Raw genomic sequence first — 24,343 nt, 5'->3', positions numbered from 1 at the left:
GTGTTTCATTCTGTTTTTTATTTCTCATAGCCTACACTTAAAACATGCAAAAAGTTTCCTTCATAAATTTAACTACTGCATTCCACATAAAAAATAACCCCTTTCAGGTTGTATACATTGGCTGTTAAAAAAGCTTACACACGTTTTGTAATGCTAAAAGCACTCAGGCCCCACTAATTATCTGCTAGCTGTTCTTTTTTATTTTTTGAATTTGAGAATGCAAACATGATCTTTAAACTGGCCAACTTTTAGGGGGTTTGGTGTTCAACCCCAACTGTCAATAGGAGAGAGGGATTGTACATGTAAAAGAAGTTTCTCCCAGACAGACCCTTTGGTTGCCAAGATCTAGCCTAGAGGGAATTTTTACAGCTGACTTCTTAAAATAGTGAAAGAAGAGTTTACAATGGAAATAATGAGGCTGGTGTAAGGAATGACCAGTGCTTGTCTCTGCAGAGCTGCTCCTTGGTGCAAGTAACACCTAAAGTGGAAAGGTTGCGTCTCCCCAAGTCCTCAATGGGAGCTTAGCAGTTTGTGTTTCCTCCTGTCCCATCTCCAGGCTGGGTGGTGATTTCTCTCCCTGTTTTTTGGAGTCACCCAGAGTGGTGTTTTCTTCCAGCTTCCTGCCCCTGGGAGATATGAAGGGCAGGGGTTGAGCGTGGGCTGTAGGCACCCATCCCCTGTGGAGTCTTGGTGCTTGGAGAAGTTTTGCTAAATCCCCGAGTAGACAGAACAAGCTCCAGCAATTTGATCTTTGGGCAGGATTCTGTGTTTTGTGGAGAGTAATTTCAGGCGTGTTTCCAAGAGAAGAAATTCAGCAGTTGTGCATTTCCCGTAGAACATCACTTAGCTTTAAGGGATGAATCTGTGTGCCTGCTCCAAGCCCATCAAAATCCTGACCTCTGCCACCTTCTTGCTCTTCAGGTGTCAGAAGGGTGACCAAGCTCCAAGCCCCTGCAATGTAAACACCTTATTATTGAACCTGAGTGGAAAATATCTGTCAAGCTTGTGAATCATAGCAAAGAAATGGATTGAGGCGGTGGAGGGCTGAGGGAAGAGATGGCAGGATTTTTCCATCCTGTCTGAGAACAACTGGAGTCCTGAACTGAGGGAAAGGAGAACTTTCTGAGGCTCTGTCTAGCCTCATTCTCTTTGACTGCTGGAAACAAAATCAGGGTTTGGAGAGGGAAAGGTTATGGCTTGTCTGGAGCTGGCTGCCACACAGTGCTCAGCAGCTCCTGTGACTCACTCGGAGATCTCTGTACCACGCTTCCTTGGATGTCTGTGACGTGGGAAGGGAAAGAGGAGAAAATACGGGAATGGGGATGACATGTTGAGAAATTCAGCACGTTCATGGCCAAATGAGCATGTTTCAGAGCAAGTGCTGATAAATGTTCTGTGCCTGAGTAATTACCTGGCGCCATCCTCGTGCTGCAGAGCTGGCATTCTTAATGAGGTCAGTGATATCCCAGCCTGGCACTTGGCCTGGCCAGGGCAGGTTGTGGGCTGGGCATGTCTGTCCGGCACATTGAGGGCAGGATAAGGTGATTAATTAGTTTTCACAGTTGCTGCCTGATACAAGGTATCTTCAAGAAGATTGTCACTCTGGGCAGGGAGGTGTGTATGAGGGAACTGCTTTCTGCCTGTTCAGCAAGGATTGGGGCCACTTTGGCTGTGATTGCTGGGCAGACTGGAGGACACAGAACCCTGCCACCTAGAGAGAAAGGACTGTTGTTCATCTTGATCATTGCAATGGCAGCCATGGTGCCAGGCAGTGATGACTCAGGCTCTGTGGTGTCTGTAGTTGAGGCTCTGTGAATTCTACTAAAAAAACCTATGGGATAATCTTAGCTGTGCAGAAAGGCCCCATCCAACAGTAGAGGGAGGGTTTGATGGTTAAAGGAGTGTGAGCAAAGGACTGAAAGGATTTATTTAGGAATAAAATTTAGCACCCTCCATGTATTAATCTGTCCTGAAGGACCACCTGGATGCTGTGCAAAAGGAAATGGAGATGCTGCACCTCACAGGCAAATCATGGCAGAGCATTAATTTTCCAGGAGTGCTGGGCTTGCTGAGCAGCTAGAGGGGGAGGGGCAATATGTTCTTAAAAAAGAAAAACTTCTTGGGAACCATTAATAACCACAAGCATTTGGAATCTCAGCTGTCTGGGTTTCTTTTGAGGGAAGAAATAATAATAGGAACACCCAGATGCTGTGCAAAGTCAGTAACACAGCACTGACTCAGCAGCTGGCAAAAGTGCCTCTGAATCATCCCCACTGCCCAAAGCACCCCAGCCAGCCTTGCTCCAGAGCTCCAGGCCCTGCAGCATGACCCCAGCGTGTGGCTGGAAATACCCTAAAACTCCCCTCAAAAGAAAAATGCATACTGAAAAATAGTATCTATGTGAGCATGTCAAACTCTTGAACTAAGGCTGTAATGTCATAGCTGTTTGAATCGTCCAGTGGATGGGGTGTCATTTGGTTGTCTAGACCAGCAGCAGGTTTGGCAGGGAGATTTTGGGGGGCTACTGTAGCTTCTCCCCTGCCCACTAGCACCACCTGCCAGGTAAAGCTGTGCTAAACCCGTTGCCCTGGTGTGGGTGTGGTCTAGCACAGTGTACCCTAAATGAGACCTTTCTCCTCCTATATAAATCTGCAATTCTGTAGCTCTTTGGTCCCTACAGCCAAGCTTCTTGACAAGTCTAAGGGTTATTTTTAGAGCAAGAAAACCACCCTTTATGCCGAATGTGCAGGCTGGGATCACTGAGAGGCTGTGGAAGCACTCAGGAACAGGGAGTGTGTTTGAAGGACACCCCCAACATCCCAGTCAGAGGACAGGGGTGCTCACAACCCTCAGTTCCAGGGCCAGCAGCCCCAGGCTGGAGGCAGTGGTGGTGCCTGGCAGACAGTTCCCTCTCCCTCCCTCCCTGCCTGTCTCCCTCTCTGCAAGGCACATGTGTTTCCAAGCATGTCCCCAGTCTAGACTGCTCCAGCTGCCATCCTCTGCATGAGCAGTTTGTCTTGGAGCCCTGCTCCTTCCCTGAAGAAGCAATCCCAGCCAATTCAATCAGTGGGCAGAGAAGACAGGTAACTGGAAATGCTGATAAAGTACATGAAATGCCTATTTCCAGTCCTCCTTGCACCAGAAAAGGCTATTTGAGCTGCCAGTCCATGATAAATCAGGGAACACACCACGTGTTTGGATGTCTATTAATGAATGAGTCATATTAATAATAAAAAGGGGGAGACCGCATGCTTTGGATAATGCATGGGGAAAGTTTTATCCTTGCTCACATCACTGGATCATATTTTCTGGTGATTCAACCGGAAATATCCCTGAAGAGAAATCTTGCAGGCAAATGAGCAAGCATCAGAGAGGTCTAGTTGTGTAACATAAAGTTAGTTTTGAAGAGAGATAGATGATAGTGTGTTTGAGGTAAATGTGTTGCAAAGGATCTGGGATTGTACAAATACATATAAGTATTTTTATAAATTTTTAAAAATAGAAAGTGAGTAGTAGAGTAGGTGATCCCTCTATTCCTTCCCAGCCTCTCAGGCTGTCTTCCAAGGTCTGGGATTGCTCCAGTGTCCAAAATACCCCCTGCAGAGCCTGTTCCTGAAATGTCTCTGTAGAAAAGTGGCTTTCATCAAGTTGGAACACTCATATTTTGTCGTGTATTGTGCTACTACTCTGCGAGGAACCTAGTTGTGGACAAGGACCTTTGTGTGATAGATGCTGCACAGACCCAGAACAAACATCTGTGCCTAGTGAGGAAATCATGTTACAAGGCTGGCTCTCCACCAGCAGCTCAGCTCCTGCCAGAATTATGAGGGCTTTTTGTTTTTAGAATGGTTGAAACCCAGATGTGTCCAAATTTTAATATGCTAAGCCTGCCTTGGAGATGAAAATAACCAAAATGTTGGGGATTTTTCCCCCCCTAAAATTCTATCTTTGTTTTAGGCAGGTTTTGAAGCCATGCAGTGCCTGGCAATGACAGGGAGGTGAGGAGAGGTTGGCAGGCTGTCGAAGACGAGGAGTTTTTCTCTTTCTCTTCTATTCTCCTAAGCAGGGAATTTTGAATTCCAGTGCTGTCCCTGTAGCTGTTCAGTCCTTCCTTGCTGGTGCTTCCCAGATGTACAAGGCTAAAGAGTAGATTTGCGGCAGTGACCATTTTTCCTGCAGGAATATTTCTTTTCTGCTTGGAATAGAACAGGTCAGTGTTCTTATCCGCAGGGAGAACATCACTCACTGCTCAGAACACTCTGCCAATGTGGGAAGAAGCTTTTGATGTGTTTCCTGAACTCCTTTTTAAGTTGACTTTTACCACAGGCAGTAGCACCTGAGAAAGAGTGTTCTCTCTTCTCTCCTCAGTCTTAGCAGTGTTTTGCACTTTTGAAACAGACTTTTCTGGGTCACAGGAGAACTGTGCCACTAGTGGCTGGGCAGAAAAACACTGGGAAAGACACTAAAGTAAATATGTTCATCTGTCAGTATGCACTAGAATATGAGCTTAATAGTTTCCTGGGAAATCTCAGCTCTTTGCTGCCAGGCTGAGTACTCCCCCCGGGGAAACAATTATGGGAATTCTTTGCTATCTGACCAAGTTGATCCAGGAATCATTTCCCAGTTTCCAGCACTAATTCTTGTACTCAGTGTGCTTTAATTCAAGCCTTCCACAGCAGGTTTGGCCTTACTGAGTTTGGAGCTTGCTCACTGCAGCACTGCTGTGAGCAGACGAAGCAGTGCAAGGGGGGGGGGGGTCACAGTGTGGGAGAGGCAGAGGTAGAAATTAGCAGCAAGAGGAAATGGCAAGATTTCCCTTATCCTTAGGGTCCAATGTATTTTCCTTTCAGACAAGATGGTTTAATTTTCCATTTGCAATTTGAACCTGAGAGAGCCAAGATGTTTTTTAAAAAAATCTCTTTTGCACCAGGAAGTTTCCCAGCAGCAGCTTGGAACAAATCCTATAATCATTTGGTGGGATTGGTCATCGTTGCTAATGCTACCGTGGGAAACTGAGAAGGGTTAAACTTTATTGTGGCTGCTGTGAGCTGCTTCAGGAACTGTTCAGGCTGGTTAACAGCTCAGCTGTTTGGCTTGAGAAAAGAGAGTATCTGCTGCTGCCGAGTTTCTCCTTGATCTCTGATCTTGCCTTGTGTGATAACAGGGTGGGTGTTTTCTGCCATCGGTTTGCAGGAGGAGCAGGCAAGGAGCCAGAGAGACAAGATCCCACAGTGCCAAGGAGCAGAAGCTCACCACAGGAGGCCTCAGCCTTCCTAATCCCTGCCATGGGAGGGCAGGGGCAGAGCACTGATACCCTCATCCCACTGCCAGCAGCAGGAAATGCCCCTTGAACCACTCCCTCTGCTCCTGATGGAATTCACCAGAGGTGCCCTAAAGGGTGCAGTGGAGAGGTCCCTGCAGGCTCTGTGCAATCTGAGTTGGGGATGAGGGTGGAGATGCTGTGTGGGCATCACCCTCAAGCAGGCTCTGGGCACCAGGCTGACAGATCTCATGCTGTCTCTGTGGAGCCCTGTGCCTGAAGTGGGACTGCCTCCATCATTTGTAAGTAGCTGGGCCCTGATCCAGGCCTGTTCTCCTCTGGCTGCATCTCTGGATGCACATTTTCCTTGAGCGTATTTCAACGTTGCTCTCCTCAGGCAAAGCCAGTTGTGGGATGTGGGGCTCTTGTCTGAGAACGTGGGCTGGGTGATGCAGAGGCAGAGGGGAAAGGAGTGACTAGGAGGGCACAGTCCACATCCCATCCAACCCACTGAGAAGTGTGAGAAGTACAAAGTGGCCTCACAGTGTGTCACTCCTCACCGCTGCCTGTGTCCATCCACTGCCCCAGTCCTCTTCTACCCTGCCTGGCTTCAGACTGAAAAGTGGTCACATTCTTACCTTCTGCAGTTACTGTAGTGGCTGCACCTTTTAGCCAGACATCCTACCATCACCTTATCCCTCTAATCCCTCACAAAAGGAAAAAAATAAGTCTGAAGGGGTGACAAATCAAAGCACAGTGGCAGGGACTCCTGAATTCTGTACTGCTCTGTGCTTTTCCAGTTAGAGGCTTTTCTCTCAACTGTATTTTCCCACTCCAGTGCCAATATTAACTCTCTCCTTATTTTTGTGTTAGCTTCAATCTGTTCTGAGCAGCCCACATTTTGGAGAAGATTTTTGCTCATGTGGCCAAGTACAATTGCAGCTGCTGTTAGCAGGAAGGTGGAAAAGGTCACCTCAATTCCGGTACACGGGGAATGCCGTGCTCAAACAGTTGCACCTCCTCTTTTACTTCTAAGGGTGTAAATGGGGATGGGTTTTGGTGGAGAAGAGGTTAAGGATTGGATTAATCTCTGATAAACACTATTAAAACTGTTGCTGCCTCAGTTGCACTGGATTCGTGGTTTGAAAGTTATCATCCCAACTTAAAAGGGCAGGGAGATATTTTTAATAAAAGCTGGGATTCTGGAGCACAATTATACATGAGGCTTAAAAAAGCCCTACAATTACATGTCTATTTGCACAGCTGTATAATTGCATTATGCATGGGGCCCTGAGCTGGCACAACAGCAGGTTAAAACACTGGGATATTGCTAAAATGAGGGTCAGTTGTATCAGTGAGAGTTGTTAATACAAAGACCAGTAATACTGTGTTAGCCAGCAATAAGCAGCTGGTGACGGGGTCAGATGAAGTGTCCCATGCTATGGAGACTGGACATCTTCAGGGCAGGCAAGACTAGGCAGCAGCAGTGGGTCATATGGTGACAGAAGACTGTCCCTGTGTGTCACAGTGACGGACATTAGCTGTTCTGTGCTGTACACAGAACAAGCCTTTTCTTGTTACCTACTACAGGGATAAAAGGTTACCATTTATTTGTTGTGCTGATAATTTAATAGTACAGGGGACACTGGGCTTTGCTTATGCCTTCCTTGACTTTTTTTTTTTTTCCTACTGTGCCTAGTTTGGCTCTTAAAATAGATCACATTTATACAACTTAATGTGCTGTTTATGTGTGGGAGTTTTGGTAATATTAGGGGGATATTTATCCATTGGTTACCTGTATGGTTCAAACAAGTTTTCTCTTACCAAAATCTTTTTCTGGGCACAAGATTTAGGGTAGGGATCTCCTAGGTCAAGTTTTTTCTTACTGAATCATGATGACTCCTGGGAGCTGTATTAGGGATCGTAAGCTCTTTTGCTCCTGTTCAGGGGCAGTAGCAGCCTGAGCAGAAGGGCCAGCCTGGTGGTGGCTTCAAGCAGGGAGGAGATCCCACAGAGATGATCCAGTGGGAAGGGAGCAAGGCCAGAATGTGGCCGTGGGGCTCATGCTGCACCTGTCTCATGCACTGCACCTTCATCCCTGTGGAATGTTGCTCCTGGGAGCTGCCACCCCAGCTGCCAGGCAGTCAGAGAGCTCAGGCTGCCTTCCAAACATCTTTCAGTCAGCTGCTCTGGATGTGTCTCCCCACTGAAAGCAATGGAAACTTGCGTTTTGTAGCAAGCTACCAGAATATAAATCCTCTGGGAGACACTTTAATTAACAGTTATTCCTGTCAGACATGTCTGGCTTGGGGAAGAAGAAGTTTTGAGGAGTTACTCGGAGTTGCAGATGGCTCTCCAGAAATCTGAATTCTCCAGCCCACTGAAAAAAAAATAAATAGATGAACAAATTCAAAGGCATTCAGACCTCATTGGTGTTAAGTATTTTTTCCTAACCTGTTTCAGATCAGTGCACAGCTGGGCTCCTGATATCTCCACTTTGTTCCTACCCTCTTCCAAGAGCCCCCACTACTGCCACGTGTATGACTCGACCTTTCCTTTGCTACAAAGCTGTATTTAAGAATTTCCAATTGAGAATTTCCAATTAAGAATTGACCAATTTTATTACATTTTATAATCTGCTACTCTAAAATACAAAGTGCTGGGGTTACATGTAGCCATAGATGATGATGTAACTCATGTAGGAACCTACAATACCAAGAGCTGCATGTGTCCAGCTGATGGAGATTAGAACACACAATGTGCTTCCCTTGCCAGAGTGCTAACACAGAGCAGGAAAATCCAAAGCTGGGAGTCAGTTGTGTTACCCCTACGACAAAGCACAGGTCCAGGAGAGGGGAGGCACGAGACACAGCTGTGATCCTGGGAATGCAGGCTGCAGCAGAAAGATGGGGATGCTCTGCCTCTACTCTATGGAAATACATGCTCCTGCAGATGTTTTTATGTGTGGCTTTTTATACCTTTGTAGTGATACCATACGTTCAAAGGAAATTTTGGCTGTGGTGCTCTAATTGGCCCTTCTCCCCAGGTCTTCTCCAAATGATCATGTTATGGGTCTCTGTGAAGCACTGTTGGGTCACCATCCTGTTATAGAATCATCACTAATACCTATTTTTATTTTTCTAGGGTCCACCAGGTCTGCCAGGCTTACCAGGACCCCCTGGCAAGAGAGGTTCTCGAGTAAGTGCTTAAAAAACTTCCATCCATTTGTATTTGAGTCTGCCTGTCCTGTTGTTCCAAGGGCTGTTGTAGTTCCTGTGGCTGAGTAATGATTTCTTCAGGCCCTTCTCTGTTGAGGTCTGGTCTCCTTCTCCCTCATTCCCTGTTGGAGGTTTTCAGGAGGGTACATTGGTGATTTGCATTCTCCCTGAGCTAGGGTTTGGCATCAGCCAAGGCTGGGGATGAATGTTTCCAAATGGCTGTCAGAAGAACGAGATATCTCTGTTTCATTTTGTTTCCAGTATCTGTTCCTTCTTGAAAACCCACTGCTGAATATTAACTTTGGCTGCTGCTTGTACTCCCCAGCTTCACAAATTGTTTGGTTCAAGGTCCTTCATCAGTGGGACCATGGTCCAGGACCAAGGACTCAACACACACAGAGATGAGGGTTTTTTTTTCCCCAGACTGAGGCCTGCTCTCTGACTCCTTTTCAAGCTCTAGAGCAGAATGCCTTATCTATTCAGGAATTTGCAATGGCTCTTGCAGAATTTCTTCCTCCCCAAATGAGATTCTGATGCAGATCTTTGAAAATTGAGTGCTGTGCTGAGGAAACATCTGGAGCTGAGTGCTGCAGCTCGCTGTGAGAAAAGCCTTCTGCTCTGGCCTGGGTCTCCCAGGGCTGGGCAGTGTGCCTGACCTGGATACAGAGAAGTGCTGGCACTGTTTTCCTGGCAGCACATTGCTGTTTTCCTGGGAGCATAGTGCTGTCCCACAGCCAGGGAGCCCCTTTCCTCAGCACTGCACTGGTGTGGGCTGTGAATGCAAAGGTGGAAGCGTCTGAGGCTGGAAGAAGGGGATATTTGAATGCGTGATCCAGGCAGCATCCTGGCCTGGCAGCAGAGGGAGATTTCCTCACACATACTTGGCTAAAACTCAACTCCCGTGTAATGTCTTTAAAGAACAAGCAGGAGGCTGAGAGCTGGGAGGGTCGACATTCCCCCAGGACACTTGTTACACTCCTGTGAGATCTCATAGTAACCAGCAAAAATAAACTCGTCTCCTTTCTCCAACAGTAAAATGCAGGTCTGCAGGACCCCCTGGGCTGTGTGAACAGCCCTGAAAGCTGATTTGGGCTGTAAGTGAGTGGAGTTTTAGGCAGCACCAGGCTCATGATTATAGATGGGACAATCTGTTCCACATTAGAGAATTTTTTTAGTGAATCATCAGCCCTGATAGTCACAAGTGTCCAGGCAGCTCCCACATCAGTAGATTGCCCAGAATTTGCATTTCTTGGCATTCCCGTTAAAGCTGGAGGTTGGTTCCTACCCCAACTGATTGCTTATGAGGGGTGCTTGGTGTTATTTCTGGGAATCCTGTGGTTTGCAAATCAAACTCCAGGTCTGGAGTCCCCCAGCTGCATCCCCTGCCTGCTGTATGAGTGACCAAATTTCAGCTCTACATCCCAATTCCACTTGAGTTTCTTCTGAAGGAAATAGCATCATGGAAGCTTGTAGCGGTGTCGTGGCTGTTCCTGCCTTGGCTAACCCTGACACCGCTGCAGGAAAGGTTCTCTCCAGTGACCAGGTCACCTTAGAGATCCTGTGGGTCCTGGCTGGCCCTTAGCTGGAGGCAGTGACGGCGCGAGAGAGAAAGAGGGGACACTGTCAAGGGTCAACCAAACTGGGTTTATTTGCCCAGGGTGTCTGCCTCAACAGAGTCCAGAGTCACCCTTTGTGCAGTAACTTTTATCCCGGGGGTGGTACAGAGGGATGGGTTCTGTGTGGGTCCAATCAGAGGTAACTCAGGCGTGGCTCAAGACACAATAGACAAACAGAGGAACAAACCAAGGTGGGGTAGGAGAGGAAATCTGGAATCCTGTCCTATCACTCGAGGCTCCCCCTACAACTTTCCGGAGGTAAGGAGAGGCCTCGAGGTGACAGGCAGGGCCCCTGGGTTACATAACAAAGGATTGACAGAAAACAGTGACTGGGGCAAACCAAGCGGGGAATAACCAAAGGGGTACATGGAACAAACCATTATAAATACCTTTAAGTAATAAAACATACTTAACCCAAAACACACCACCACAGAAGCTGTGTCATAATTGTCTGTTATTCCCCAGCTGTGGCATGCTCCATCCTTTATTTAAGATGATCCCCTGGAAGACAATAAGCAACAGAGGATTTCTGAGCTCAGTCTCTGCCAGACATACTGAAAATTGGTCCAGGAAAGAGTTCTCAGTTAGGAAGTGCTCAGCACAGCTGAGCCTGGCTTGGCTCAGACCTCTACAAAGAGGCTCTGCTAATTTTGGGAGAGGGCAGATGGGTCACTCTATGAATATCTGGCCTGGAGCACTGGAGACAGGACTGTGCCTAAATTGTTTTGACTTAGGGATGTGTTTCTTCTGGTAATTTTTTCTTGTGTCTATTTGGGATTTAGGGATTTCACTGGAAAGTGGAGCTGTCAGGGACTAAGAATTCTTGCATCTTTTGTTTTTGTTGTGCTTGAAAAACTTAAAAATAAATGTGCAACATTGCAGGGGTCATGTTCTACCTCTCCTAATCTGATCCTCTAAAAAAGCAGCTGCAGAGTTCTTGCACCAGCCCATGGATAAGCCATGAGGTGTCCCATCAGGCCACAGCCCAAGTTTGGAGCTCCAGAGGAGAGGTAAACATTGCAGGCAACTTTGCAGTGCTGGCTGCAGAGGAAAGGAAGGATCTTCTTGTCACCAATGCAATTTATGGCCTAATGCATGAGATTAATCATCCTTGTTGTAACTTGCATAATTTCTATGTTATTAATGCTTGACAGTTGCCTGGCACATTTGAAAATCCAGTAGCAGCATTTAACTTGTGACTTTCTGTAGCTGTGAAGGTGCCTTATGCTGGTGTGTAGTGCAGAATTTACACCTCATGTTCTCTCCTCCCTTTGTTCCCCCCATATTAGTTAGGGTAAAATGAAACCCATGATTAGCCTTTGCCTTGAGAGTGAGACTGTGGTGGGTGAGAGTCTGCAAGAAAATCTGGCTGATCCCATGGATCTGTCTCCTGGTTTTCAGCAGATGGGTATCACCAGACCTGCCTGTGTAGTCTGAGGGTGGCTCTTACATGTAGGCAATACCACCTGCTTTGCAAAAACACATCCCAGACTCTGTAACAGCGTGGAAGAGGTTCTGATTGGGATAAATCTCAGCATTCAAGAGCAATCCAAGGCAGGGTAGCGGAGTGGATAGTGTGGTAGTCTTGTTGAAAATTACAATTTCTCCATTTTTAAAAGCCAATCCCCATTTCAGGAGCATGGAATTAGTTGTACATCCTATCACTCCAGCAGCAGGGGTCCACTGAGAAAGATTCAAGCTATTCCTGTGCTCTGCTCTCTGCAGCTATGAAAGCAAATCCTCATTTTCTTAACAAGTGAAAATTGGGTGTTTCTTCTTCTCATTATTTCCTGAGGGACTCCAAGAGAAATGAGTTAAATATTGCAATAGGAATGGCTAGTAACACTATCTCAGGAGCTCTCCAAACTGTAGAGAGCTGTTTTAGAGATAATAAGCTCTCTATACAGTTATTGCTGTACTGCCATGCGTGCTCTCCAGGAAGGGTTTCTCTATCTTTATCCAGCTAGGATGGTTTTCAGCTTTCATGTCTGCATTAAAGAATTTGAGACATAAGAAGAGGTCTCTCCATACTTGCATGATCTGTTCTTTAATAAATGTGCCATGTGCCTGATCAAGTGTCTGTGTAAGACCTAATGGAGTGGCAGTGTCAGCAATGAAGGATTTCCCCAGCTTTATATGATGTGAAATGCCAAGCAGGTCATGGCATGGCTTTTCCATGGTGGTGGCACTGGGGTGCACTGGGTGACCACCCAGTTCTGTGCAAGCCATGTTTTATTTCTGACCTTTGCATTTCTTCAGACATCAGGGCCTCCCAGGGAGGCAGAGGCTGGGATTTGCTCTCAGGGATGTGCCAACAAGCTCTACAAGGAGCTATCAACAAAGGACTCCCACTGGAGCAATAATTCCTTCACCACAGTAGCTCATTCCTGCCTCACCCCAGGCTCTGTGAGCTTCACCCAGCACTGTCTGCATGAGGGGCTCTGGACAGCACATCTGCATCCACCACCAATTGTGACTCTTTTCACTGGTGAAGTCTGACCAGCAAAGTGCCCACACTTGGAGCAGGTCTGCAGAGAAGTGCTGTGAGGAGTGACACTTGGTCTTAAACTCTGCCTTCCAGATGAGGCTGTGGAAATCCCAGTTTTACCTCTACATGGAGGAAACAGCAAGTCTCAGGTACATGTCAGACAGGAATCCGGTTCATGGGATGGTTTGGGTTGAAAGGGATCTTAAAGATCATCTTGTTCCAATCTGACACCATGGGCAGGGAACCTCCCACTAGACCAGGTTGCTCTGAGCCCTGTCCAGCCTGGCCTTGTTTGTTTGCTGAGCCCCAGGACAGCAAGAGCAACAGTCAAACTTTCCAAAATACTTAAATAATTCAGAAAGCCAGGTCCCACTGGAAGTCACTCCTTCTCCAACAGGTGAGCAAATGCAGGTAACAAGAAATGTTTCATTCCTGTCCATACAAGAGGTCAGAGGCAGAATCAGCAATAAAAAAACCCTGATGTGCTGTAATTTCTCTTGGTTTATTTAAACTCTGAGATGCCATGGGAGAAATCCAAATGCATGGGTGAAGGGAATACTTATGTACTCCCTGATGCTTCAGGATGCACTTGCCATCCTCCTGTGAACCACAGAAGCCTGAAAGACTGGGAGGTCCCAGTGTAACATATCCCTGTTACATTTGGTCTGTGGTTGGAAAAAATCTCCCTTTCCTTCAAAATGCAGGGCTTCCCTCCTGAAACAAACAGTTCAGTCAGCTGTGGAGATTCCCCAGTATCCTCATTCCATTAGGAAGATTTTCCAATTTCTGAAAAGTGTTTAAAGAAACAGTTTGCTTGGCTTCACTTCAAATATTTAGCTCTTTTTCAGAAAGCCAGGGGTCACAGTGAGATCTGTAGATCAGAAGCAGAAAAAGTTGCTTTACACAGTGAAACCCCAAGACAGAATGAGTTTCAAATGAGCGGTCATTCCTCTGACTGCAGCTCTTTAGCATTTAGCAGAAGTTGGGAGGATTTTTTCCCCCCTTCCTTGTGAATGCTGGGAGGGTTGTGGGGGGAGCTATGCACAGTTACACTTTTGTTAATTTTTGTGGGCTGTGAACCACTGGACATAAAAGCCCTTCTGTGAGCAGGGTCCTCTCACCAGGCATCCCCAAGCTGAACTGGGTGGCTCATGTCCTTCTCAAGTGGCATCCTTCATGTAGGAGACATTCCAGGGAGATGGGAAAGCCCTCCTTGCCTGGAGAACACATCCAGGGATTGTTCTGCTCTCCGTGCCACTGAGTAGCCTCAGGCTGCTGCCGTCCCATGGTAAAAGTTTCCATGGAGTTTCTGGTACGAGGCTGGGAAGTTTTCAGATGCAAGTGTGCCTGCTGCTGGGTTGGGTTGTTTCAGCAGATAGAGGAAGCTAAAGTGGGTGGGGAAAAGTGCATGCTAGCAAATAGTGACACATACAGTAGGATTTTTTCATTTTCTCAGCATTGTCCTACCCTGTGTGTAGATAAGAGGAGCAAAACTGATGTATTGATGATAAATATATTTAGAAGAATCCAAATTTCTAGGTGGGAGTGGTAAATTGAATTAATCCAGGATCAAAGGAATAAAATATAGCAATTAACTGTTGCCGACAGCTCCTGAGGCAGCTGCTGTCCTGCACCTTTTGTTACTCAGCCCATCTAACTGTACCACACAGCATCTTCCTCCTCTGCCAAGAATGTGGGCGGAATCCCAGATTCAGGACTCACCATGTTGGAGCACATCAAGATAAATTATTTTTTACAATTTTCAGGGTTGCTGGCAGACTACACCCTTTTCTCTCCACAGCTGCCAGAGCAGTTTCAGATGTGTAACACAAGGCCCAGAACTGGTCACAGCAGTTTCCTTTGTGCCAGACTGGACTTCCCACTATCATTTCATCACCAGGATGTGGCCACTTCCAGTAGGATAAGACCACATTGGTCTTGAGGGACAGGATGAGTCTCTGACCTTCCTTTGCCTGGATTACACTGGATACACTCTGTCAGACTCATTGAACTTAGTGGCAAAGGCTCCATTTTATCTCAGGAGTCTCTGTTTTCATAATCACACTTTCAATCGCTAGAAACTGACTGGATTCTTCCTCCCTTCTCCCCTGCTTCTGGCTAAGGCTTTTTAGGGTTGTGTTGCTTTGGTTTACTCTGGAAGAACCTGCACCAGATTTTGCTGAGGGTGTGAGTAGTCTCTTATCCAGGAGCTCTGGATTGGTAGCTGGTGTTCCCACGTTCCAGCTTTCCTCCTGGAAACCACCACTTTCATCCCGGAGTCACCACACCAAGCTGCTCCCTCCAGCCTGACACTGCTGTAAGCCTGCCCTGGGCTATGGTGGAGCACAAGCTTCAAATGACTGCACTGGTGTGGGCTCTGGGCCAGGCTGCCTCACTCCAAAGCTGAATTACAGCTGAATTCCCTCCTCAAATCCAGCAGCAGGCTGGATTTATGAACCCTGTTCAGAGCTGCCTCAATTATTGCTTATATGTACAAGCTTTTTAGGAACATGTTTTTTATAGAGACTTTGCTGGCCTGATTTCTGTTACTCATTATTCATTTTTCTACATATTTGAGACTTGAAAGACTTGGGCTGAAGCATTTTTGCCACCAAAGAGTTGCTGAATTACCTTAAGCAGCTCTTTCAATCTCTGTTTCAGTGTCCCACCCAATGAGGTGGGCAGGTGATTCCACAGTTTGCTGGGAAGATAAAATTTAATTAAAACCCCTCAGTGTTCAGGTATTCTGGCTACAGCAGCTGCTGTATGGGTTTTCAAGTGAGAAGTTGATACTCAAGCACCTTAATTTTAATTAAAGCTCTTTCAGTTTCACTGGAAATTCACAGACAGGCTAAACAGGAGAATTTCAGGTGAAAATTTGAAAGAAAATTAAGAATGGGACAATAAATGTATTTGGGTTCAGGCTGAAAATTTGGAAGGAATTTAAGAATGGGACATTAATTTGAGTAAACACTGCCATTTGAAAAGTTCGGTCTCTAACTTTTAATTACATAGCCACTCGAGGCAGAGCAGCATGTGAAATAGCACTGAGAATTCAGCAGCTGTCTGTACCACAACATGCAATTTGAAAAGGCATTATTTTCTGTTAAAATGCAGTAAAAACAAAACAGAACAAAAACAAAACAAAAAAAACACCCCAAAACCCCCAGAATAGAGATCAGTGCACCAATGTTCTCTCAGGAGGCAGCAAGGGCACTGAACTTGGCTGGCAGTGGCCTGTTTAACTGCAGTGATTTTCCCTGGAAGTCAGACCCTGAAGATTTTAGCTCCAAAATGCTCATTGGAAATCCTACAGCTTGCTGAGAAAGTGCCTGAGTGATTTTTTATCCCCTTGCCTGTACTCCCCTAACCTGAGGGTACATAAAGACCTCCTCATGGTAGTGCAGAGCTTTCACACGTTCTTGGCAGTATTCTTGGAGTTGAATTCTCAAGTTGTTTCATCTCCCAGGAACGTGTTCAAGAGGACTTAGAATTGTTAGTACTTCGGCCTGAAAGGTTAGCAGAGCTTCTGGGCTGTGTATAATCCAGGCATAAACTATTCTTAGCTGCTTATTCCAGATAACTCCTTAAATAGTCTTCGGAAAATGTGCAGGGTGCTTTTAAAATATAATGTCAAAGGAGATACTGGTGTATGTGATTTGAGGTAGATACTCTGACAGTGTCACTGGCTTGTGAGAATTAAGGGAAAAGATAGATTTAACTATGTGAAATGTGGATTTGAAGGGTTTACATGGACTTACTGCTATTCCCACTGTTCTGCTGTCTGGCTATCCATTTTCTTTCCGACCTCTAAAGGCAAGAGTTTGGTTTGCTTGTATGGAAAATGAGTTCATCCCAAAGAGCTGGACAATTTTCCTTTAGTAATTACTTCTGCTGTCTTCAATTCTGAGCACAAAAAAAAAAAGCTGTTGACACCCCCGCACACTTCTGCTCCCCTCTGCCTGCTCCCATCCCCTTCTACTGGGGCTCCTGCCAGAGCCTGGACTCCCCTGACCTGTGGAATGTTTGGTTTACCCAAATTGTCTCTGTGTCATGACATGTCCTGTGGTGACAGACACACATCCCCTTCCACTGAGGCTAGTGGGAGCCCACAGCTGAGTTTCCCTCTGTGGGTGCCAGGGAGGGTCCCAGTGCCACCATCCCCCTGCCAGGGTACCCCAAGGCTCTGGGGCTGTGGCTGAAGTTGGCACAGCACAGCCAGAGGCTTTTGGCTGCTCCAGGGTTAATGCAGATTGCCACCATCTCCTTTTGACTCTGTTTTGTGGTTTTTGTGTGTTTTAGGGTCCCCCAGGCCCCCACGGAAACCCCGGATCACCTGGCCCCCCAGGACTGAAAGTAAGTATGAACTGGTGCGAGGAGCCTTCACCTTCCCATCCCACAGGACATCCTGGGGGAGGGACAGCTTCCTTTTATCCTGCTCTGGACAAAAACCCACTGGTTGAAGCTATTTCTCCCTTCCTCCTGCTCTCACAGGGGCTCCCCAGCAGCACAGCTGAGCCTTTTCTCTCTGAGCCCAGAGAGATCCTGTTCTGTGCCTCCACACTTGTTTCTCTTGAATTTCCAAGACTGCCAAATTAGGATCCTGCTTAAGCTAAGCCTGTGCCAGGGCACAAACTGCTTCGTCAGACAAGGGCAGCAGAATCCTTGCTCCAGAGCTTCACCAGCTCTGAACTTCTTTGCCTTCTCATTTATCTCCTCTAGATTTTGCAGCCTGTTCCTCTGCCTTTGGGTCTGGACAGTGGCAGGAGTGCCTGGCAGCACCCAGCATCTTCCTTTGCTTTCCTCCTCCTGAAACTCCTTCTGTCTTTCCCTTTGCAGTTTCTGGGAACTCTGAACTCCCATCAGTCCTCCTAAACTGATCTCATTGCTTCCTTCTAGATGCCCTCATGTCTCCCAGGAGGGATCACAGACCTCCTGCAGTGCCGGGGACCCTGTGTTTTGTCCTTTTCTCCTGCACACACATTCCCTCTGGGTGGCAGTGAGGTGTGAGTCACCCCCTGCAGCTGGAGCCTCTCTCTTTTCCTGGATTGAGCACAGATGTGGCTCTGGAGGGGTCCTAACCCAGTGTGCAGCAAAACCCTTCCAAAAGATGGTTTTCAATTCCCAGCTCATTCCGTGTATAAGGCTTTGTGTTACCTAAAGACTGACATTCCTGGAAAACTGGTTTGGATTGCTTTATTGCTTTGGTATGATTGTTTACAACGGAATAGGTTTATATTTTATAACATCTGTGTTGGGCTAAAGAACAATAGAGTTTGGAGAGGCAATACTTAACAGAGATTTTTCAGGACCAGGGAGCTTTTCAGCCAAACAGAGAAAGGTGTGAGCAATAGTTTTGTCTTTTCATGATCGCATCAGTAGGCAGAGATGTTATGAGCATTATTGATGCTCTGGGAAAAAGATTCTGGAAACCTAGCATGCTGCCTCTACATGGTTAAAAATTAGGCACTGGAGACATGCTGGTGAACAGCAGCTGGTTTAAATTCCTCATACACCCTGAAAAGTGAGCCTGTAAAAGTTCTACATCTTAGTATTCTGTATTTATTCTCCATCAATGACTTCCAGATCACACTTGTTGAGTTTTATAAGTCAAATCAAACTTTTTTTATCTACCATCCAGCCTGGTCCAAGCTGTAGAGTCTAACAATGTTTCTATGCTACAAGTTTTTTTTAAAGCACTTTTAGCCTGAAGACTTGTCAGAAATCATCATTTGGCTGTAAAGCTCTATTCATTTGGTCACCTAATAGAAATTAAATCTTACTTTAAGCATTTTTCCTCCATCTCAATGCACAGTCTGGCAGCAGGAAGTCTCAGTGGATGGAGAGCTGTAAGTCTGCAGCAGAGATCTAGTGTCATCAGGCTCTGTGATATATTTACTTTTGTCAGTCACCATTTGCAGGGTTGGTCTGTTCATGGTGCTTTGTCAAGAGAAGTATTAGGTTTGTGATGGGATGTGAGAGCTGGAGCTCAGCCCAGGCCACGACCAAGGTTCACCTCTAGCAGGGTGAGTCTGGTGAGCCGTGGTTACATCATCTCTACCTCAGAAATGCTCTTTGGAAGGTGTGGATCAGATGCCAAAGTTTTGACTCCCCTCCTTCCCTTCAATTCTCTGGTGTTACAGCAGTACCAGAAAATGGATTTTGCCTCAAAAAGTAGGTTTCACCCCCTTATGTTTTAACTCCCTGTCAGCCTGCACCTGGGACCTGATTTCTTCATCATATGACCATGAAAAAATGGTTTGGATTGGAACCTGAAAGCTCACCTCATTCCAACCCCCATGGGGGGCATGAGATGAGTGTCTCAAATGCTCCACTAGACCAGGTCACTCAGATCTTTATCCAGCCTGGCCTTGGACACTTTCAGAGATGGGACTATTCTTAACAGATCCAGCACATGCCAGAAATTGTGGGCTTGTGAAAGCTCAGCCTGGACAACAGGGCAGAGCAGCTCCAAGTGGAACTTTTCCTGCTGAGAGCCATCAAGTGGCTTCTGGACTTGGTCTGGCTTAGATAGCAGTTAATTCCACAGAAAAAAACCAGCAATCTAAGGAAGGAAATTGAAGTTTCCCATATGGATACAGCTTGGAAACCATGACTAACACCAAGTCATTGTCACTTAAGAAGGGGCCCAGGAGCATAATTTTTATCAGCTGAATGACCAGAGCCCCTGTGAGGCTGGGTGGCTCTGTGCAAGGGCTATGGTGGGGCACTGCAGGCTCTGGGTGTTTTCATGTGTCTCCTGCCTGGCTGTAGTGCTTTAATTGTGTTTCTGCATGCCACAGTCAACCCTGTGCAGAGCACACTTTATTCTCACCACTGGAGCTGAGCACTTGTAATTCCTTGGACTTAGGAAGCTGATCTTTTGCACAGAGCTGTTTGTAGCTGTTGAGCCAAAATCCTGCTGATCTGCTTGGGCATGGTTCCACTGGCTCCAGTGGCATTACACCTGCTTGTGCCACCTGGGAATTTAGCCTGTGGTGCTTAGCTCAGCAATTCATGATGAGAAATTGCTTAAAGGGGGATTCTTGCCACTCTTTGTATTCTGCTTGTCCTTGGCAGTTGTAAAATTGCTGTTGCATGTGGTTGGCAGAGACTGATTATTGCAGATAACCTCTGCAACAGCTGTAGCCACAGCCTGGGCTGGGGCTGTGACTGGATCTGTCACCTGAAAGCTGCTGGGGGGGACAAGGGGTGTTTTTGCTGATGACTAGATGTAGCTCTCAGGATGTCCCAAAAGCATTTGGTATTGGGAAGATGGTCAGACAAGGTGTGTTTTTGAAAGCCATTGCAAGAGTTAAGTTTGCATCTCTCACCCGGAAGCTTTTGGCATCAGGTATTAGGATGATTTGCTGCTCTGGGTAGATCTTTTCTCAAAGTGCTGGAAATATATTGAATTTTCAGTTTAGCAAATGCTTTTTCTCTCCAAGGTAGCTCATCAGTTTGGCTCATTGATGTTTAAAATAGTATTAGTGGGATTGCAAAACTGAGATGTTTAAATTGCACAGCTCTAGACTTCTCCCAGGTAGGAAAAAAACCCAACAAAAAACCAACCAAAAACCAAAAAAACAAACAACAGAAGGTAACAACTTCTTTTTTTACAAGAGGAAGAAGTGTTCTCAGTCAGTTAGGATGGGAGAGAGAGGAGCTTGTGGGAAAGGTGCTATGGCTTGTGATGGACAGGACTTAGGTTAATTCCCCTGTTGTCATTGCTATGTAAGAAGACTCAAACAATTAATCCACAATTTCAGCCCTCCCATCCAGCTGATCCAATTGCTGATTAATCCTGGGGACATGCGATCCTGCTCCTGGCTGAGTTCTCCACCTGTATGATGGTCTCAGCAGTGCTGAACGCAGAACCAGTGCAAAGCAGATACTTGGCTAATGTGATCTGGAGCTTCCCAGGGGAAAACACAAGTTCTTTTCCATGTCTCAAAGTCATTGCATGGAGCACATGGGAAGATTTAGGGAAAGTGGTGGGTGTCTACCTGCTGCAGCAAATTAATTTTGCAGAGTAGAAATGAACAGCCAGTGATCCCAAGGGCTGCTCTAATCTGTTCCCAGCAGTGGCAGCACCCAATGACTGTTCTGAAGCTCAAGGAGTGGGAGAATTGCCTTGATAACAGCTGCATGCAAAGCAAGATTATCTGCATGACTTCATTTACTGTTTGGAAAGCTGGCAGCGTTCATTCAGAATTTGTGCAGATACATCTACCTTGAATCAGCAGTGCTCCCTACAGTCCAGAGCTGCAGTCTCACTCCTGAGTCTCACAGCTTGTGGTGGCTGCTGGAGCAGGAGGAGGATGGTGGGGTTTGCACTCTGTACAGGATGGGAAGCACACATGGAATGTACTCACAGTAAGGCTGTGTGGAAAAGCATCTCAGCCGGCTGTGACCAGAGCTCTGTGCTGCTCATGAGAAATGCCAGTTAATAAACCAGCATTGCCCCTTTCTGGGTCTTCCCCTCCCTGCAAGCACTTCACTTGACAGGCATTAATTAACCCTCCCAGCTGTCTGTGCTGATGTGGCTCACAGAGGTTGTGGTTTGTTTATGATCCATGGGATGTTAAGTAGTGAATGATCTTGAGATACCCATCTTGGCTGTGCCAGAGGAGATATTATGTATGCTGAGCTTTACCTCTCCCCCACCCAAAGAACCTGGCACACTTCAATCTCTTCTAGATTTTCCTACCTGCATTTCTCCCTGTTAGGTGCTCACATTACTTTCCCACCTCTTGAGATTTTGAAGTGGCATTTCCAAAGAAACCTGCTGGAGTTAGATGATCAAACGCTGCTGAGATTCCAGCCTGTATTTGTCAAAAGATCACAGCCTCAGACCGTAATTTCCCTCATCACAGTTGTTAAGGAGGAAAATAAGGAATACTGCCACTTAAAGTCAAGTGTGCCGCTCTCTGCCAGCCTGGGAGCCTCACAATTGCTCTGCCTGTTGGGGGTGTCTAATTAGTACAACTTTCTCTGCAGTCTCATCTGCTCCTCACAGCTAAAAAAGCAACAGCATCTAGTGAGTTGTCAAGAAGGATGGTTAAGCCCCAGTAATAGGCTTGGTAATTAATTTTGTGATGGTAGTTGTAGACAAGGAAGGAATCACAGCTGTCTGCTCTAATAAGTATCAAAAGTCCTGACATTGCTTTCTTCCAGTTATCTTTTCTTTAGCCAATTGAATACTGTCAACTGCTATTTAAAACTCAACTCTTTAGCAGCAGCAATCACTCACCAAATCCACCCCCAGCAAAACAGCTTTTCCGGGCCACTTTAATACATTTGGGATGTGAGGGAAGACTGGGATAAAACAAAATGTTTTTCTAATTGGGAGGCTTGGTGGAAGCAGAACCACATCTGTGGGCTGGGCCCTTGGATTATGTCACTAATGTAAGTTTTTCATTTCAGGGTCAGAAAGGTGATCCTGGGCTGTCACCTGGAAAGGCTCGCAATGGGCAGAAGGTGAGATGTCACCCTGAGGCTGTAGTGGGCTTTTAGACCTGTGCACACACACAGGGATTCTGCACTGCAGCCACAAGCATCCCAGCTGCTCAGGTAGATTTAGGGCTGGGAGATAAGGTTCAGATCTTGGATTCAGGACTAGAGAGGTAGCTCTCAGTGATCATAGTGCTCTGAGGTGCCACCTGCCACAGTGTTGTTGTCTGAGTGTTTATCCAGTTCATCCACAATTTGCAGCCCAGCTGAAGTCTCTGCTGCCACAGGCATGTGGCTACTTCAGCCAAGTGTTTGAAGTAGCATGTCTGAGGTACAGCCACACTATGGGTATGCAGCTGCAGTAAGAGGCAATCCCAGTGTAAGGAATAAAAACCTTGGAGGCCAAGGAAAGGATGTTGTTGCTGAGGAGCAGGGGTTTGCCTCATGCTGCAGCCCCATCAGGGTAGAGGTTTCTTCGTGGAGGCCTCTAAGGCATGGACCTTCCTGAGGAGTTTCCACCAAGGGCTGCTCAAACCAACCCAAAGCATCCAGCTTGGAAGGAAAGATGCTTTCTGGGTTTAGCAGTTTCTGAGGATCAGAGTTCTCCTAATTCTTTTCAATAAGTTACAACTCCCATTTTTGCTGTTTCACAGCTGAGTGGTTTTTACTGAGGCAACAAGCCCTCACAGAATTCTAGAAATGAACAGTTGGGTAATCAGGGCTCCACATCATCTACCTCAATTAGCTCTTTCAGTGATGCCTGCAAAGTCCTTGGTTACTCCTGTCCAGGTTCTCTTCTTCCCACAGTAAGTCTTGCTATAAATGCACAGCTCATAGGAAGCCCCAGCCATAAGGAGCTTGGGCCCTTCATTTGACACCAGATGCCTCCATAAAGCACAGTGAGGCTACACAACTGCAAGATGGAAGGCAATGCTAGGAAAGCATTCAGAAGGCTAAGTCTGAAATGATGCTGTTAACTTAACACCATGAGATGTCTTTTGAAATTTCTGATACACTATATTGGAGTGGCATCACGTGGAGATCATCCACCTGCAGGGTCTGGAACTGTTTTCTTGAAGACAGTGTTTGGTGTAAAAAAGGAGAGACCCAGCGCACCTTTAGCTTGTGTTAGCAAGGCTTTATTCCTCATAGCAGTAATAGGAATAAGGTGTTTCCAGCAGGAGTTTGGAGTGATGCCCAATTTTCAAGCTAGATACTGGATATCTGTTGAACTTCTGTAAGAAGGCACTCCAGGGTGTTTTGATGCTGATCAGAGGAGGCCAGGTGGGCTCACACAGCAGGGTTGGGTGTTGGAGAGGTCTCACAGCAATGTGCTCATCCGTTCTGTGATGGTTTGGGTTTGCCAGCTGGGGTGTGATGCAATCCTTCTTGAGAAGTACAGGCCACTGAACAAACTCTCCCACCAGCAGCCTGCAAAGGTTCAATCCATATCAGACAGGTGGGTTAAATAATTACACCACCAGTATCATCTGAATGGGAGCCATGGGCTGAGCCAGCACAGTAGCAGAGTGTGAGAGCAAATCACAGGATTTGGCAGGAGGTACCTGTTGTTCTTACTGCATTTAAAATCTAAAATTTCCTTGCCTGGGTGATTTCAATGCCTATTGAAAGGCGAATGAAGCATGTGACTGAATGAGATCATTGAGGGGCATTCATTCTGCTTTCGAAAAGCTGGACTCCAGCAGCAGCTGCCATTAATTAACTGGGGTTATTATTTATATGAGCCAGTTAATAGAGATGTTGTTTAAATCTACTCTTCTTATCCAGTCAGGTTTTGAAGAGTTGTGATTAGAACCAGAAATATCAATAGCTGGGGGCTGGTGTCAGCAAAATAATTGTGGTAACTGCAGTAGGCATAGGGAAAATGTTGCTGAAAACTAATTGAACTTGCTTGCTTTATGCAGGGAGACATGGGCTTACCTGGTTTAACTGGGTTTCCTGGACCACCTGGTAGAAAGGTAAGAGTGTTCTTTTCTAGTGAATTTAGATCAGTAATTTTATTTTAAAATTTTCTTCTTTAACTCTGCCTGAAAGATTTAATTGTAAGTCCCAGTATTCACCCAAAGAGCCTTGTGCCTATTTAGCAGGTGTATGACCAAGGGAGATAGGCTGAAGCAACTGTCTAAAGACTATGTAAGAGTATGAAATTAAATTCTGGATACAGAATTCTGTTCCTTCTTTGTATTCCACATCCCTCTGCACCCTGACACTGGATGCTCCTCAGCAAGCTCAATTTAGGCCTGGTGCAGCCAGTGCAGTATCTAAAGGGGTCTCCAACCAACAGCAA

At 46.3% G+C, this 24,343-nt stretch overlaps 1 protein-coding gene across 1 annotated transcript in view; it reads left to right on the top strand.

The window, feature by feature from the left end:
* COL27A1 (collagen type XXVII alpha 1 chain) overlaps positions 1-24,343 on the top strand; it is a 191,188-nt gene that overhangs the window by 64,670 nt on the left and 102,175 nt on the right. The window contains exons 5-8 of the mRNA XM_066332459.1: positions 8,405-8,458; positions 16,885-16,938; positions 22,009-22,062; positions 23,961-24,014. Of these exons, the coding sequence (XP_066188556.1) occupies positions 8,405-8,458; positions 16,885-16,938; positions 22,009-22,062; positions 23,961-24,014 (216 nt within the window). The remainder of the gene's footprint in view (positions 1-8,404; positions 8,459-16,884; positions 16,939-22,008; positions 22,063-23,960; positions 24,015-24,343) is intronic.

Source organism: Sylvia atricapilla, chromosome 19, assembly GCF_009819655.1.
Source record: "Sylvia atricapilla isolate bSylAtr1 chromosome 19, bSylAtr1.pri, whole genome shotgun sequence".
NCBI classification, from domain to species: domain Eukaryota; kingdom Metazoa; phylum Chordata; class Aves; order Passeriformes; family Sylviidae; genus Sylvia; species Sylvia atricapilla.
Note: the sequence above shows the minus strand (reverse complement) of the source record. Positions and strands in the feature narration are given on the sequence as shown.